The sequence below is a fragment of the Monopterus albus genome, unplaced genomic scaffold (assembly GCF_001952655.1).
Source record: "Monopterus albus unplaced genomic scaffold, M_albus_1.0 scaffold401.1, whole genome shotgun sequence".
Taxonomy (NCBI): Eukaryota; Metazoa; Chordata; class Actinopteri; order Synbranchiformes; family Synbranchidae; genus Monopterus; species Monopterus albus.
Window position 1 is genome coordinate 115,723 of NW_018128281.1, and position 18,390 is coordinate 134,112.

Below are 18,390 nucleotides of genomic sequence, written 5' to 3' on the forward strand. Positions count from 1 at the left end.
TATTGAAAAAAATTCCTTCAACATCGGATTAGAACGGCAAAAGGGCCTACAACACACACCAGCCGACAAATATTAACATTTATTATATTTTATGGTTAAGATTGACGGGAGGCTCTGCCTCACCTGCCTCACCTGAGCGCACGTCACTGACTGCTATCACAGAAAACAGCAACATGCTCGAACCTGTTTCTGTACTGCAGCCACTCTGAACCAACTTTACAGACCTCTGTATCTCTCCTAATTTTAAGAGCATTTTTAGGTCAAAACAAGTTTGATAAATAATTTTCATTACATTTTAGGTAGGGACGAAAGGTTTTTACTTTTATCTTTTGCTTAAATGTACAGTACTCTGCCTATTTTCAGCCACTAGACGGTCTAGTGAAACTCAAAGCAAACTCACACCTGAAACCATTCATGCTCACCTTTATGTCCAATTTTGTTCTTAAAGCAGTTTAATAAGGGTCTCCTTCAGAGTGTTAGCATAAAGATTTCCTTAAAACAGAACTTAGTGGCCTGAACCAGAAAAATAGCAGCACAACATAATCCACATACTATATGCCACATTTTACAGTACAAGTACAGTGACATTTTTGCTTGGGACTTCCAAGGTGGAAATTTTTAAAGCTGGCAGTGTAAGTACCTTATTACCATAATACACTGCACCATAGCGTTAATTAACACTTATTGTTGTGTGATGTCTAAATAAAGACTTCTCTTGATTTAAACTACTGCAAACACCATGTGATTGTGACTTGCTGCTGATTTATGATAATCTATATCTATCTTTTAGATTTCAACTTTCACTTTAGAATTATGGGCAATTAGATTTCAAATTATATTTCATTGCTATATCCTTTGTAACTGCCTGTTCTGCTTTAAACATTAGCTGCTATCCTGGATAACAGAGGCAGGCAAAGACTTCAGTGTGGCAGAGATTTGTAAAGAACTATTTCTGGGAGGAGAGCTACATTTCTTTCTGCAGATGCTGGGTGACTGAAACAAAGCAGATTGCTTGCAGCACTGATATGACAATTCAAATCACACTCAAATAAGGCTCAAACAAACTGACAGTAATGTTTGATGTAATCCACTGATGTCTTAATGTGAAGTTTGCTGGATTATCTCAGCCTGTGGACATTGTTTCTGCTGAAGGAAGAATGTATGATGATGATGTAGTAATTGATGTACAGTATGTTGACAATGATGATGTAGTAAATTATCATTTATATGTGCTTAAAAGCAGAAGAAGAAACTTATCAATATATTTGAAGCTCCATACAGTTCAGTCTATCAACAGCTGCCCTGACAGAGATATTTATACTCCTTTTTACTGCCAACATCTTAGAGTGGATCAGCAAAGTACCCTCTCTGTTCTCATTATCATATTTTAACCTTGTTTCTGTCTTTGTCTTTTAGGATCAATGTATCTTTGGAAGGCCAATTCCTTCATTACATTCATCGCCACCAGTTCCTCGACTCTCCAGAGTGGGAGTCTCTCAGACCAAATGAGGAGGGAAAGTTCCAGGTACAGGGGCAACATGCGCTGTTTGACTTAGATTCATCAGGTGGCTAGAAACACTTATTCCAGGTATAGAAAAGGTATGTCATTACTGTACTCCCCAGGTGACTCTGACAGCGGAAGAAGACTCTCGCTATGTCTCATGGCGTCGCCGTCGCCTCTACATGCTGATATCAAAAGAACGCTACATTGCTCGCCTCTTCTCTCTCATGTTGGGCTATGACATTGCAGAGAAGCTCTACAACCTTAACAACAAGCTCTACATTAAGAGTGGCGTGCTGCTGGACATCCGCCTGCCCAGCCTCTACCATGTGCTTGCTCCCTCCTCGCAGGGCAGCGAGGGTGGCAGTGATAGTGGCTTCACCAAAGTTCAACAAACTGAACAGCAGCATGAAGACCAAGCTCTGGCCTATGAGAAGCCATATCTGCAGGGACCGAGGAAGATCCCCCTGGATGAGCCCCAGCCCCCCCGGCATGACCGTTATGAGCCCCCCTGGATGTCAGACCCGGAGCTGCCCTCTGGTGAGGACTCCACCAGCCTGGTCCTGGAGGACTTTGCTGATGTGGCGGGCTCATTAATGGATTATGGCAGTGAGAGGGATTATTTGAGGTAGAAGGGCAGGGTACTGGAGCTAATACACTGGGTCACCACTTAAGATACATGTAAGTAGATCACCTGGGTGGAGAGCGGCCTGGGGTGGTGTGTGTGCATGGATTGCTTACACTGCACAGTTCTCACTAACCTTGGCAATGGGACCAAAATCAGTATAACATTCATATTAATCCATCTGTCAGTCCATTATTTATACAGCTTGTCCTGCAGAGGGTGGTGGCGGGGCTGGAGCCAATTCCAGGTTAATATTTTTACATTTGGATTCACAGATTTATGATAATATTGCTGTTGCAGTGGTGAAAGTTTACTAGGTACATTTATTCGAGCATTTGGCACTGAGATAATGTGAGTATTTCTACTACATGGCAGACCATCAGTGTACTTTTTATCCCACTATATTTATTTGACAGCTGTAGTCAAGATACAAAGCATATAATCGTCTTAAAAATGATATTTTAATAAAATAAAACTTGATTAATTATTATCTACCAAATACATAAAGATATAAAGCATTTAAAATGAGATCCACCTCAAACACCTACAACTGCTTACATATTAATGGCCCAATAATAATAAATAATATAATATGTTACATGTTTACAAGTACAAGTGAACTGTCCCGTGGTCTTCATCATCATGATCAGTAAAATGTGCTAAAAAAAGATGACAGTCATGTGATCTCATCAGAAGCTCATATGAGATAGCAGCTGTTAAATGCTGTACCTGCAGAGGCTTCAGTAAGTCATTCCGATAAGTTTGCTTGCAACAAATAATTTGGACACTTGGACAGTGTTGGACTTAACCGTCCTGCATGTTCATTTCTGAGGAAGAGTCAAAGTCAGAACAACCTTTCAAAGTCATGAATATGCAAATGATAGTAGATCTGACGTCATCCGTGTTGTCCTTCATCCTCGTTCCTTGGTTGGTTTGTTGACCTCGTTCTGACCCCTCATTTGGTGATCTTGTCGCCAGGCAGATTTTGATCTGTGAAATTCTGAGAATAACATCCTGACCTTCTGAACCAGACGTTACACACCTACGTACGTCTTTGCAAACAGTTAGTTGTTTGCAGATTTAGGAACAGTGCCTCTGGCTCACGTCTCTTCTACTCTTGTGACCGGCAGCGTTGCTATGCAACCTGGCCTTGTTCCTGTTTGTGGTTTCCTGTCTGATTCTCACATGTCTCCTATATTCTTAAAGACAAGTGAAATGGTTAAAACAAAAGGAAATTATAAAGCATATGATACTGAGATAATCATGTAGATATATTTGCTAATGCAGATTATAATGTCCATCATAGAAGGCCAAGCATTTCATATAATGTTGATAATCTAAAGCCAAAACAATAAGACCTTATACCCTCATAACTGTTCTTGCAGACAGTCCAGTCATCTCAGTCTGCATCTGCGCACTTCCTGTTGTTCTGAGTCTGCACTCAGACACACGGCATTTCTAGTGCACAGTTCAAGCCATTATAAAGGTCAAGCAGATTAAACAATCTTTTAAACAGTTTTGCAAATACATAACATAGCACTATATTATTTTATCTATATTTTTATTTGCAAAATGATATCAGCTCTATGTGAGATATTCTCAGATGTGTGAACCAACTTCTGCTGTTCTGGTCAGTTTATTGTTTATTTATCTTGTGAGGATCTGCTGCTCTGGCTGCTTAGCCTTATGCATTTAAAAGTAACCACACATATTGTTAGTTTGTAAAATATGAAATACTATTTGACTGGATAGTCAGGTGCTGTTCACCTCGCTCTTCACACCCACCTGGCCTCCTCTCACCCTAAAAGCAGTCCTCACCCAATCACAGCTGAGGGATAACATTTCAGAGCTGGACAGTGTAGCCAGGGTAGGGCTTGGACTGCAGGGTGAAAAGTAACATTTTGAATGCATGGCTTCTACTTGTAGCAGAGTATATTTCCACTGTACTTTCACATAAGTAGCACATCCGAGTACTTCTTCCACAATTCCTGATTGAAGCTTTGGTGTCGACTCTGCAGGAGGTGATAGTGATGGGAACGTACTGCCTCGATTCCAGAGGGGCAGAGCGCCGCTGGCTCCCACTGACACACCCAAACTGTGAGAGCAGTTTCTCCTGGAAATTCTGCAGTATTTACAGTATGAACGTGTCACATATCCTCCTCTTCAGCCCTGACCATACGGACCCTGACTCCATGTAAATCACAGTTTATAAGATGTGAAAGGTAGTGTTGATATTTTGTAACAGTGGGCTTATACTTATCACTGTATCAACTTTATATCAAACAAATGAATGCCAAAAATGTACACGTTTTGTCTTGCTGCCTTATTAAGTGTTACAAAAATGTTAATAAGTGATTCTTTGTTAGTGAAACAAACAAACATGGTTTTCATCTAATATTTGATGTTTGAGTTGAACCTCACATGATTTGATGTCAAAAATTGATTCACAAATCATTTACACTTAGTGTTACACAGAGAACTACACTAACTACACACATTTAACTCTAGACCTGATTAAAAAAAATCACAGTGTGTCAACTGATGTGTTGTATGACTGCGTACAAGGAGGAGATAAGCATCATACCCAAATTTAGTTATGTATCGTTCCTTTGTCTCCACTCCAGTGTAGGTACATTTTCATGACAAAGCCTACACGTTAGCAGCACAGATTTTCTCCATTTCACTGTCATGTTTTGTTTGTTTAGTTTATTTATGTCACTGCACCACGGCTTGGTCCAGTGTCAGAAGTGTTTATTTTCTACAGGTGAGCTTGTTGTACTGATTGTCACAGCATGATGCCAAGTTTTATCTGAAGGACAACTTCTTCTTTAGTAAAATATGGGATGCCTGTAGACCATGTTTTTTAATATTTGTATCTAATGGAGTATTTACTACACATTTGTATACTGTGAATTTCCTTATTTGTCTGTTAGTCACTTCTAAAATAAAGAGATGGGATTAAAATGAAGAATTATTCTCAGGGGGGCAAACATTCTCCATGAAGCTTGTTGTGTGCGGTGAACTGTGTACTTCATATGACCACTTGAGCAAATCAAAGCACTTTGTGTTGTTAAGGTACAAAAGTTAAAAAGCATTTATCATAACGGTGACATGACAAACAAGACCACCACACACTGACTGCACATCGAAATAAAGACATTTTAACTTTTGTGCTGTGATGAATCAGTGGGCCTTTCATTTTTTTGTGGCCTATCAATGTATCAAGAGTGTTTTGTGTCACATTGCACAGATACAAAAGTGTGTTTGTATTTGTTACTAGCTAGGAGGAGCTCAGCTACCGGTACTTTGATGACAAGACACTCTGCACTATGAAAAATGATTTACCATACAAACATTAACAGGGATGTCTCTGCTTATTGCTAAATCACTAAAAATAGAACAGAGTGTGGTTTCCTGGAACAGATTTTCATCTCAAAGTTACAGTAGATCCCGAGTGTAAGGCCAGGTCATTAGAAACACTTTTCAGAGCTAAGAGGCAAAGAAAAACTTTTGTTTATTTTTTCATGGTTTCATAATTGTGGCAGTCATGATGTTAGAATATCAGTGGAGTAGCTAAATAACAGTATGACTAACCTGCATGTTGTCAGTCAGTAGCACAATGGGTCCAGATTACAATGTGGTTCTTTGGCTCCAGCCACTGAGATTAAACAGTTTCCTAATGTTAAACAAGGTGGTGAAAATGTGAAACTAACTTCCTGTTGGCATATATAGGTGACCACCTGGTTGATATTTCTTACATGCATCTTCTTAAGTAGATTTCTTTCTTTTCTCAGAAGATGCCACACACTTGCACAAAGTCATGTGACCATGGAGCTCTACGTCTGACGTTGAAGTTGTTGACACAAAGCGGCTCCTCTCGCCTGAAACACAAACACTGTCACTGTAAATGTGATTTAAAAATGTCTATTTTTTATGAAGAAAAGGTTTTGGTATTTCTGCTTAATAAAACAACCCAGATACAGCTGGCTCTGTAAAAAAAAAAAAAAAAGAGTGAAAAACACCCTTAAAATAATGAGAGTTTACGCTGTTTGTATTGAACCTATTCTTAAAGTTATGAACTGCAACTCTGCTAAATTTGATGCAATTTAGTTGAGGCACAACTATGCAGTACTATCAGTTGTTAAGCTTTGGAAAACCAAATATTCACATGCAATGCCCTTCTCAAAATGGCAACATAAGGTTGCACATCAATAACAAGTAGAGCTGTGGGGCAGTACCAGGGTCACTAGGGGGGAAAAGGTTCAAAACATTGGTTTCTGCTAAATTAACACTTAGATATTATATAACTATTGCACAATATTATAATACATTATATATTATACACATTATATTTCTCTGTACTTTGTCAGCGCTGCAGACAAGAACTCACAAAAAAGTGTTTCTGATATCCTGCTTGTAGATTTTTTATCCTTATAAAGTGGCTCAACAGAAGCTGTTGGAATTTCTGGACCTGTACAGAAGGATAAACTCTACCTGGAGAGGATGTGCAGGTGTATGTGTCATCCAGGGTGCTGTACCTGATAGATGGAAACTCGGACAGACAGACAGACTTAATGTGGATGTCTCCCTGTCTGTAAAACCAAGCTCCAGTGTTCTTCAGCTCAATGCAGTGGATCTCACACAGAGCCACGGGGTGAGCCAACACCGCCTTGTACATTGTCGTGGCTGTTTGCCTGAAATTCACACATATTTACACACGGCATAAATAATCTTGTGATAGCCCCACAAGATGCGACAAATGCATTCTTTCAGATAATATCGTTTTCTGTGTTTTTGGCCAAGCCTTGTTAGAACAAACTGGACCATACATTCAAAGTGTTGGGTCTTGTATCTCTTTGACATGTTTGCACCATTTTTCTTTTTAAATGCAAAATACATGTATGAGCGTAGTACCACAGGACTATAACTATACATACTATGTAGGCAACTAGAAAATTGTTTATTCATTCATTGATGCAATAAAGTAATCAAACAAACAAACAGGACAAAAAGAGTCCTCCTGAACTCAAGTGAACCTGTGCACAGGCACTTCTGCCACAGTGTTCTGCACCTGGAACATCGTCTTGAAATAAAAGATGCCCACTCACCTTTTCTGAAGAAAAAAAGAGAAAGCTTTTACAGTACTCACTATGTGATATGAATAAGGATTGTGGGCTAAATTAATTAACTGGGTCCTTTTGATTTTACATATCAGATTTGTGGGTGTTTGTGTTGATATCTGTGAGGTCACCCTAAAGAATAAAAGGACTTTCATGTCTTTATCACCATCTCAAATTCAGTCTTTGGGCATCTCTGAGCAAAGGATAAACAAACCATGGACAGTTTAGAAACAACACACTTGTGTTTTCCTTGTCATCCTCCATCCTTGTTGTGTTTTTATAATATTTAAAAGTCTAAACACAGGAAATCAAATGATCGTCTTGTTTTTTAAAAAGAGACAAAAAGCAGCAAATTCTCACAAATAAGCTCGATTCAAAAAATGTTTGACAGTTTTGCTTGAGAAATGAATTAAATGAATTGATTCTTTAAAAATATTTTTTGTTGACTACTTGATAAATTTTTAATTGATTAATTGAAGAGTTATTTGATGATGAGAGACCTGAGAGACCTTTTTATTGTCCTCAGATGGGGTAAACTTATGGAAAAGTGAAAAGGAAACAATACTGTGATGTTAGAGATGTAGTACTCACAGCTTGAGCCTCTGCTTTGTTCCCAGGTTCTCAGTTCTCAGTGTCACCTCCACCTCAGCGCTTTTATGCAGTGGAGACACCTCCAGCTGCAGTAGGATGTGATGAGCTGAGCAGGGGCACAGCAACCATGTGGGAAATAAACATCTATCAAAGGTTTCATTACACCTGGATGTCTGTCACAATTAAAGAAAGTGGATGTCTCTATTGACATCCCGACATATTATTTCAGAATAAGCAGCGATTAATTTGTTGTTGTTGTTCATTCAAGCTGCAGGAAACTACACAATCTTGGGTTGAATATACGTACAGTGCCTCAGCAAAGGAATATGAAGTCATGCTTTGTTCCATAAAGGCCTGGCTGTGGATGAATTATGGAAGGTAATGTATTCTCCATCAGTGAGGTCCAGGCACAGCCCCTATAAGTGTGGCTAAAACCAGCATATGAAGACATACACTCACCAGCCACTTTGTTAGGTACACCTGTATAATTGTATGCACTTCAGTGCAAACCTTCCACCTTAACAGTAGAAACTCTATGTACTAAAACTGGACAGGATTCAAACAAGGACCTGCAGCACGGGTCCTTTAAGCTCGTAATTGAGCCCACCATGCTACTGATCACACTGGGAATGGTTCTTCCAAGCACAACAATGTTTTTAAATTGTGTCCACATAACCATAGAAAGACACGTACACACACCAACACTCACCACAGAAAGGTGCCGATGAGGTGGTGAGAAGAAACAACTTCTGCTCTTTAGGAACTGGAGAAATGGTTATCCCACTGCACCCTGATAAACCTGAAACACACACACACACACACACACACATCAGATGTGTGATGGTCACAATGTACATCAAAAATCAGAAGGGCCCCATGTACATTAGCTGTGTCACTGCATGTGTGTGTGTTGTGTGAAGCTGCCAAAAGTGCCATGTGACGAGACCAGGCCGAGAGCCTGCGTGGAGCCTCACAGCATATCTACTGGTGATGCTGAGATTCAGCAGAGAATGAAACAAGCTACACACTTTTATCTTTATTCTTTTACTGGTGATGTTACATCTATCACTGTGATTGTACTTGTGTCTGTACCATTGCACATTTTTGCCTCACTCAGCTGTGGTTTTAAAAATCAAATGGATAATGAAAGGAAACAAATTAAATCAGATTGTCAGTTTAAAAAAATCACTTTGGATTAAACTGCTGTGAAACCCAGTAGCAGTAACAAAAACAGCAGAAGTATAACTGCTGCAGCAGTATTAGACTCAGTAGTAGCCAACATTAAACATACAATTGTAGCAGCAGTACTGTAACTTTAGCAGTAGGCCTTGTATTTCCCAGTGGTGGTAGAATCAGATTGTTTCCTTAAGTCAGGGAAGCGATACTATAGTGCAGAAATACTCTGTTACAAGAAATATCCCACATTCAAGAAAAAGTACGCACGTATTATCGTCAAAATACACTTCAAATACCAAATGTAAAAGTACTCATTATGCAGAAAGTCACGTTTTATACATTCATGTACACTAGCAGTCAAAGGCTGGACACACTTTCTCAATGGATTGAATGGGAAAGTGTGTCCAAACGTTGGACTGGTGTGTACACTGTACTACTGGATTATGATTATTGATGCACTAGTTCATCACATTTAATGTTGCAACTGGTAAAAACTGAGTGAATTTTAACTTCCTGAGATACTTAATAATTTGAAGTACATTTGAGTAGCTTGTGAATTTCAGATAAATAAATGAAGTTTTCAGATAAATGTAGTGGAGTATAACGTTGAATATTTGTCTCTAAAATGTAATGAAGTAGCAGAACATGAAAATACTCAAGTGTAGATTACTCAAAACTGTTCTTAATTATAGTACTTGAGTGAATCTACTTTCCACTACTGGCATTTTCTTGTATCTACTGTCCTAAATATTCAATAACAGCCTTTGATGTTTAAGACAGAGAAATCCGTGCAGAAAATAACAGCAGCTTATTAAAGGTATGTGAGCTGGATGTATAACTGCATGTTTGCCCACCTATAGTTGGACAAGTCCCCTTGAAAGTATCACAGTTCACACAGTTTCCCTTCAGGAAGTCCTCATAGCTAAAGCATGGAATCCCCTTCAGAAGGCACGAGCCATTCAGTGTGCTCATGTAGATGTGCAGCGCCCTCATGTGGTCACATATGACGTAGCCATACACTGGAAAGTAGACAAGAAATGACAATACACAGACACACTAAAGAAATCAAATGTCTAATTATAGCTATTTAAAAATGCCAGACTAATCATGTATAATTTATATTTTGATTCATGATGACACAGCACGTAGCCCGGGCTGTTCTTCAGAGGATTTGGCAGCAGCTGCTCTGTTACTGTTAGCCACCGTTTCTTAGGCGTCACTGAGTGCTGAACTTACTTGAGGCAAACCTGGAGTTGGCACATCCAGTCTGGTCTTTCCCTCCATTTAGAAAGAAGTCCACATGGCCGACAGGGATAGAAATGCCAAAATCTGATGCAGAGGAAACACATACCTAATGTCGACATTTTGTCCCATACTTCCATACTTCATCCATACTTCAAAAATATTATAAATAAATGATAATCATTAAAATAACTGAAAGGAAAAGCCACAAATCCTCATAGATCAAAAGCTGTTGAAAAGAATCATTAAAGGATTGAAACAATAATTTAAATAGTTGCAAAATCATTTTCTGTCATTTGAATAGTTGATTAATTGACAAATAATTCCAGATCCACATGTATATTCTATGTAACCAGTAACCGAAGCTGTCAAATTATTGTAGTGGAGTGAAAAGAACAGTATTATCCTCTGAAATGTAGTGAACTAAGAGAAAGTAGTCTCACAATCAGAGTCGGTGTGGATGGCATCGACAAACTGAGCATCCGAGGGGTCAAGCCGGTCAAAGGTGTCAGCTCTTTTAAACATGGGTCCAGCAGGGTCGAGGCCTGGACGACAAGGTTAGAGAGGCACAGCATTCCTTCAGTACTCTGAATGGTAGTTTTATAAAGATTACTCTATATTTCCATGTTCAAACACTTGAACTGTGGCCTTAACACAAATAGCAGCTTTTATGTTTGCATACAGAGTCAAAGCAACTGTTTCCAATAACATGAGAACGTCAGCAACATTTTTATTTCAGGAACGTGGGTTGTGATTTTGGTTTCATGGTCACAATCCTAAATAACACAGCTTGATCATTGTTTTGTGTGAATAAAAGCAGCTGTGTAGAGAAAGATGCACTGCAGCCAGAAGAGAAAGGAAGTGTTAAAAAAAAGAATGAAAAGAGGGGAGAGGAAATAAATAAACGAATAATCCTTTTGTTCACATTCTTACACAAACAACAGAAACAGTTGCAGAACTGACATCTTAACCCACACTGCTTGTCTTTCACCTGCCCTGCGATGAAAATGAAAGCAGACAGAAATGTACTCAAGAGTGTCTATGCATTTTCTAGTTGTGACAAACATCTTATAACCATTTGGTGAAATCCACTGGTAACAAGCAGGAATTGTTTTAGAAAGCTTATACTTGGTCCAATGATGGTTTAGTGATTGTTTTTGATAGAACTCCTATCACATATTTTTTTAAATAATGTTGTTCCCATTATGATAAAATTCCTTCCAGCTGCAGCTCGTGTGAATTTCACTCACAGTCAAACTCCACCAGCCTCCCCACTCAGATAAAAAGACCTGATGTAAACAAATGAACAGTGGTGCATTGTGCTGGGTGGTGTGTTCTGGGGATGGGGGGGGACTGTGCATCGCCACACAGCTTCAGAGTGGTGCTTATCACAATGGGGCTGTCTTGTTCATCTTCCAGGGTCACATTGACATATTCACAGGTGTGAGGCTCTGAGAGACCCATGGGCTGTGGAGACCTTCACTGTCTGGCCTGATGTTGTTATGACTCTTCTGTAGACACAGCAGCAGAACAATAACATTGTTCTATTGTTTCAGAAAATGAATTGAGGCCTTCAAAGAAAAGAACACAGTCCCTACAGTCAAACATGGTGGAGGGTAACTGATGTCTTGGGGTTGCTTTGCTGCTTCGGGCAGTGGATGTCTTGACTGTGTGTATGGCATTATGAAGTCTGAAGACTACCAGTGAATTCTGGGGTGCAGTGTAGGGTCCAGTGTCAGAAAGCTGGGTCTCTGTCAGAGGTCATGGGTCTTACAGCAGGACAATGACCCAAAGCAGACTTCAAACAGCCCCAGAAATGGTTTCACACAATGAGCTAGAGAGTTGTGAAGTGGCCAGCAATGAGTCCAGATCTAAATCCCATAGAGCTCCTGAGCAGAGATCTCACAACAGCAGCTGGAAGAAGGAACCCTTTAAATGAGACTGGAGCAGCTGGCAAAAGAAGAGTTGGTCCAAAATTCCAGTACAGAGGTGTAAGAAACTCACTGATGGTTACAGAAAGTGATTGATTTTAGTTATTCTGTCCAAAGGTTGTGCTTCCAAATGTTAACATGTCTGTGCAGATTCTCAGTCATCCAGGTCAAAACAGAAGACAACTTGTTATCCATCTAGAACTCTGTTTTGAAATCTCTACCCAAACAGTTCCACCCCAATTCACACCAGGACAATAGATGTCAACGGGTAACAACTCTCACCGATGCCAGACCCTAATGACTCAGCGATTAGATGACATGCTTGGCCAGCAAAGGACTGGAACTCCAATGACTCAGTCGATGGAGGACATTATTGGCCGTCAAAGGACTGAAACACCGCCCAGTGGGATAAATACCTCCTGCTCACCACTATTCAGGCAGAACTGATGAAGCCTCTTGCATGAGAGGTGAAACGTCTTCTACCTAAAACTACATCCAAATGCCTTCCTTTAAGTTTTTTCAGCATACCAAATGTTAAGTTGAGGGTGTCAGTAATTCTGTCCAGTCTGTTTTTGGAGTTTTGTGTGGAATGTATAAGATTTTTTTCTCTGATTTAAAAAAAATCCTAATGTAAACACAAGAAATAAAGATGAGAATACAAATGAATTTGTGATTGCAATAATTTTCTGGAAGAAGTGGAGCATTATCTGACTGAAATGCAGGGGTGACAATATGTTCGACCATGACTGTATCTAGGAGGATGATTCTTTAATATGACATAGAGCACAGGTGTAGCAGGACTGAGATCTCAGTCCTACTTGTCAGCAGAAGAAAACTCTATAACCAGATAAAAGTGTAGTGTTTTGAAATAAACTTTGGTTCAATCTTCAGAAAAGGCTGCCCTGATGCACCATAGAGATGACATAAAGGTGACCCAGACCCACCTGTGATTCGTCCTATCTTCCCCTCAAATAGAGTTCCTACAAAGCCAGCGACATGTGCCCCGAGACTGATCCCGATGAAATGGCAGGACTCTAATTTGCATCCACGCTTCTGTTGGACAAGACGGACATAGTCAATTTTATTTTCACCTCAGACAGTTTCTCTGGAGCTATTAGTTGACTGTTTGTTTTATTAAAGCAAAATAAAGACTGCCTCACTTCAGAGCAGCAGTGCTGTTTGTAGTGGTAGAAGCAGGGCTAGTTGACCTGCGAGGAGGCATACTTCTCATTCTCTGTAGGTTATAGTACACAACTACTGTATAACAGTATGTAAACTATACTTTTCCTATAGCCTCAGAGATCCACCAATACTCCCACCCTGCAATGCTTTTTCACCAAAAACGTCTGTTATTCAAATATTTTGCCAGAATAAAAAAAACTACTTTATTTGGGGTTGTGCATCTTTTGAAACTTCAACTTAACTAATGAAATCTGTGAAACTACATTTTGGCTGTATTACAGTACAAGCAAAGGCCCCAGATTTTGCAGAATCGGATTTAAGGTAATTCTACAGGATATTATGCTTTAATGGTACATCTAAAACCTGCACCTTGGTGACACTGTGGGAGCCCGTGTTTGGCTTGAAGTAGCTGTGTGTTCCTTACTAATACTATTTAAAGTTATAGGAGCAGAAGTAGGACTAGTGGGTTACTATACTGAAAAGATACAAGAATCCATTAAAATAAGATTAATCAATTACTCATTTCCCCTAAAAACATTTCAAACAACTTGGTCTAATGAAGGTGTTTGGCTTGGTTTGGTTGCCAAGGCAAAATAAAACCCCTTAATTACTCCTTGTTTCACATTTTCAGTCAAATATAACTATTAATTTGGCATATTACAAACTGCTTATGTAGTAATTCAAACCCTGCAAAATGGTGTAAATGTGGTTGTTCTTATAAAGCACCAGTAGCAACAGAAGCAACAGGAGGAAATGTAGAAATATACAGTAATTGTGAATAGTGGTTGACACTCTCTAGTGTTTGTCTCACCTGCAGCTGGTTGATGAGGACAGAGATCTGCACAGCCACCTCCTTGTAATTCTCCACCACCAGATTGTAGGCGAAGGAGGCGCCATAGACCCAGTCCACCACCAGCACGTTGACATCCTGCACCCTGAGGAGGGACTGCGCCAGCTCCTTCACCCAGGATGGCTTACTGCCCAGGGCTCTGAGGGGTGGGTGGGGTTGGCCCACACAGACAACAAGGATGACAACGCTAAGAATCATTAGTTTGTTTGGTTGTTTCCGCAATTAAGCTAGTATGAATTGACAGGTTTGATCTAGACCTGCCCCACCTGGTCTAGATCACCTGGTGTTCATAACAATTGTATTTATGCTTTCATAAGCAGAATAAAAGTTTCACAAATCTGAAACTTTTAAATAGTCTTTTGTTTCTCTGGGATAATTTAGTCTGGGTTTGGCAGGTATCAATGTTTGATGTGGTTGGGCTGGATCTGGTGCAGTGTGGTCTAGATGGGCACAGTGAAAGCACCTTTTTCATGGCCTCACCTGTATCCATGGATGATGATCTTGGTCGGGAGGGAGATGTTGAAGTGGGAGGATTGGTTGGTGAGAGACTCCTGGGTGAACGTTTGTGCACAGTCCATGTTTCTTCTGGTCAGCAACAGGTAGTGAACCTGCAGCTTGGCTCTCCACTGGCGATACTCTCGCCACGTGGTGTTATTGAGATCAGCACATTCATCATCTCTCTGCCTATCCTCCACACCTGCTCCATTAAAAGGTCATATTTCATGACCGAGTGACTCGGGTATCATTAAATGTCCACTCACATAATCATACAATAAAACATTAAATAAAAGCTGATGATGATGACACAACAAAATGTTACATAGCACACATAATTACTAGACGAGACAGCTAACAGGGGGCCTTGTTCTGCAGGATCAAAACATTCACTTTTGACTTTTCAGTACATTTTACTGATGATACTTTTTAAAAGTTGGGTATTGTAATAGAGTACTTTTACATAACTCTTTTACTTAAAACATAAAAGCCATCCTTTATTGTTCTAAATCATGTCAAATTTACAAAAGTAGTTCTTCATTATTAAACTGAATAGAGTTGAATGATTCTGTAATCAGCAGGTAGTCATGCAGTGTTAAGTAACAGTATTATAGTTCCCTCAGGAGTTTTACAGAGGATCATAACAAAGCTCAAGTCCTTCTTTTCCTCCCCTTCAGCTAATTCTATGTGCATGTTTGAAACTGTTATATGGGGAAAAAAAAAGCGATAGAGAAGCAGAACTTTCTTTCAGTCCACTTACCCACGACCAGCGATGTGATGTAGGCCGTCAAAACACAGAGGAAGACCGTTTTGGGTTCCCAAGACATCTCTGCAGTAACAGAGAGGTGAACAAAGAGAGCATTCGTCTCTAATGGTGCTCAGCTGCTTTGTCTAGCCTCAGATTTGGGGTTTGAGATCAGCTCTTGTTCTGAGAAAATCCCAGCTCTGTGCAGTGCTGTAGCTCTAACAACCACTCAGCCTGAAACCAGTCAGGAATTTGTGTAGAGCAGTCCAAAAACAATTCTTTCTAATGATCCTGGAAAAATTGGCTAGGGTTCTTTTCTTGTAAAGCTTCACTTTCAGTCTGACTGTATCCACAGCAAACCTTTTCCCGTCCATTCACTCTGACATCACATTTGACAGTGGGTGATTTGTTTATCTCATCCTGCCTGGGTCTGTACAGGGCCAACAAGTGGATCTGTGGCCTCACTGGTGTTCAATGGCTGTTTGCCATGACACACTGGACTCTGGCCTGGCTGCCCACCAGTTTGTGTGTGTGTGTGTGTGTGTGAAAGAGAGAGAGTTTGATTTTCAGATAGTGAAGGGAGGTCACGCTGTTGACACTGGGGGAAATTATTTATCAGCTGATCAACTGTTCCAGTATCAATGCTCTTTGTAAATAAGCTTAAAAATGCTCTGAATTTATTTCACTGTTTTAACCTGTTAAATCAGCTTGTGTTCCACTGTTTTCTTACTTTCTCACTTCCAAATGGTTGTGAAATCAGTGAATCATCAATCTCTGACTGCATCTTGATTTAAAATATCGCGTACTCAACAATGTTAATCCTTTAATAGGAAAGTGGGTCAAAGGTAGTGACATTACATGTGACACTAAGATTTGAAACCTGTGTTGAGCAGAGGGTGTGTTCCTAAATGGAGCCTCACTTTAAAGCTTAACTTAACCGTCATGTGACAAATGACAAACAAGGCCTTGTTTTGCCAGAATTATATGAATGATTTGTTTTGCCTACAAGTAGATCGAGTAAAGGCTCATTCACATGGATGATATCCTATGGAAAGCCAAATAGGCCAAATACCTGTGAAATTTATGCCTGGAGCCACGCGTTGTTTGCACGTACTCTACATGTTGTTTACGCATAGACAACACGTTGATGTGGTAAAAAATACAATATTGATGTCTAAAGTACTTGCCAACTACTCATTAAAAACGTATTGATGAGGAAGCAGTGTCCTCATTTCTCAATGGCTGCTGACAAACTCAGGTTAAAAGATTTCTGCAAAACTCAGTGGGTGCCCCTGTTCAGCAGTCTTACCTACCTTCCAGTAGAGGTCACTGTAGCAGCACAGCCACGTCCATTTAACTGTAGTATAACTCCATAGTAAAAATTGTGCTAATCAGAATTAAAAAATACAACTAGAAATTAATTAAGTATATTGTTGTTTATGAATGCATGACACAAACACACATGTTGTGTTTTCATTCCTTGTGGGGACTTTACACTGACTTACATTCAATTCCTGTAGACTTATTCTAACCTTATCCATAACCACTACTTACCTAACACCTAACACCTACCCTAACACTTATCCTAACCCTAACCTCGCCCTAAAATTTAGCCATGTTTCCACCCTAAAATCCAGTGATTTCCTTGTGGGGACCAGCCTCATAATGTAACTAATACAAAGACCCACACACACACACACACATATTGTCAAAAGGACACAAGCTCAGTCACACACTGAGGAGGGGGTGTGTCACCCAGGCCACCTATGAATATCATAGATAATTGTGAGACTCCTATTAGTCCCTCCCGGCAAACTGAACTCACAGAGTGAGTGCCGGTCTCAAGTCAGTTCCCTTATATCAGCGTATATACCACTTTATCTTTTGGTTGTGTGTAGCTGCAATGGCTCCCCTGCCGAGTAGAGCTAAGCACTGCAACGCCAGAACCTAATCACCACATAGAGGAAGGGGTCTCTTACCTTACTCCCGGTGGGGAGCCCCGGACCCGGATGAGGTGTGTGAAGGAAGCAGCAGAATAATCCAAATTAAATTTAAAAAGTTTAATAAAGAAGTTAAAAGGTTACAAAATGGAGTTTCTGAGATACAAGAGTAATGTGAATTGAACTAATACAATTTGGAACTATTTCAAAATGCAGGCGTTCTGCCTGAAACGGTCTTCTTCAGCCACGAACTTCTCCTCAGGTGAAAACCAAAGGGAAGCCCTCAAAAGCTATCTCTCCTGCTGCAACACTCCTCCTTTTAAGGCCTCCAACTCCATCTCTAGGTGATGATGACTCCATGTAGAGACGACTTCCTTCCTCATCCGATGGATCAGGCAGCCTCAGATCCTCTAACTGTCCTTGTTATTATGCTCACAAAAGATAACACTTCAAAACACTTCATTGTGTGGTGAAAGGAAACTCCTTTCTTTTATTGGATGCTTAATGGCATCTTACTTTTTTTCTTTTAGGTTGTTGATATGATATTTTTGGTGCCTCTTGGCAGATATAATTAGAATTACTGTTCAATGGAGAAGCGTCTCCTCTTAGAGGTTATATTCCTTAATTACACCCCTGTTTTAAAGCTATTTCTGATTCAGCTACAACTATGATAAAGATGAAAACTGCACGTTATGCATACGATATAACTTCATTGTACCACTTTTCATTGGATTGTTCAAAGTAGTTTCTTTTTAAATGATGCTGTTCACCTCCTGAAACAACAGACAATAGTTGGCAGCACTTGTTGGTTTATAGCAGGGGTGTCACACTCAATCGTACAGGGGGCCAAAACTCAAAGCACCCTTTAGGTCACGGGCCGAACAGGATAAACATTTATTGAACAGACTAAAACTAAACGTTTTTTGAACATAAATATGAATCAAAACAGACAGGATACAATATTATTCTAAAATAAATCAACTTAAAATCAC

The 18,390-nt window shown here is 39.8% G+C and overlaps 2 protein-coding genes across 3 annotated transcripts in view; one reads left to right on the forward strand and one right to left on the reverse strand.

The window, feature by feature from the left end:
• popdc2 (popeye domain cAMP effector 2) overlaps nt 1–5,612 on the forward strand; it is a 10,244-nt gene extending 4,632 nt beyond the window's left edge. The window contains exons 2-4 of one of the 2 annotated variants that reach the window (XM_020586276.1): nt 1,417–1,525; nt 1,624–2,041; nt 4,145–5,612. In XM_020586276.1, the coding sequence (XP_020441932.1) occupies nt 1,417–1,525; nt 1,624–2,041; nt 4,145–4,227 (610 nt within the window). In that variant the 3' untranslated portion in view covers nt 4,228–5,612. Of the gene's footprint in view, nt 1–1,416; nt 1,526–1,623; nt 2,183–4,144 lie in introns of both variants that reach the window. The other variant, XM_020586274.1, reaches the window with a different exon arrangement.
• A 13-nt stretch (nt 5,613–5,625) lies between these two features.
• On the reverse strand, nt 5,626–15,893 carry pla1a (phospholipase A1 member A). Its single transcript, XM_020586277.1, has 11 exons — nt 15,474–15,893; nt 14,699–14,915; nt 14,180–14,357; nt 13,131–13,239; nt 10,699–10,800; nt 10,250–10,342; nt 9,868–10,032; nt 8,547–8,636; nt 7,838–7,943; nt 6,665–6,820; nt 5,626–6,007 (listed from the first exon to the last, which is right to left on the reverse strand). Exons 1-11 carry the CDS (start codon nt 15,538–15,540, stop codon nt 5,917–5,919), a joined length of 1,374 nt encoding a protein of 457 aa, XP_020441933.1. The 5' UTR covers nt 15,541–15,893; the 3' UTR covers nt 5,626–5,916.
• Nucleotides 15,894–18,390: the final 2,497 nt, after the last annotated feature.

Bases quoted from the DNA above. Each gene is read 5' to 3' on its own strand.
- pla1a (XM_020586277.1), bottom strand. From the start codon at position 15,540: ATGTCTTGGGAACCCAAAACGGTCTTCCTCTGTGTTTTGACGGCCTAC. The intron at 10,801-13,130 runs GTGGGTCTGGGT...CTTGTCGTCCAG, and splicing joins GAAGATAGGACGAATCACAG to GCCTCGACCCTGCTGGACCC. The intron at 6,821-7,837 runs GTGAGTACTACA...TGTGAATTTCAG, and splicing joins ACAAAGCAGAGGCTCAAGCT to GCAAACAGCCACGACAATGT.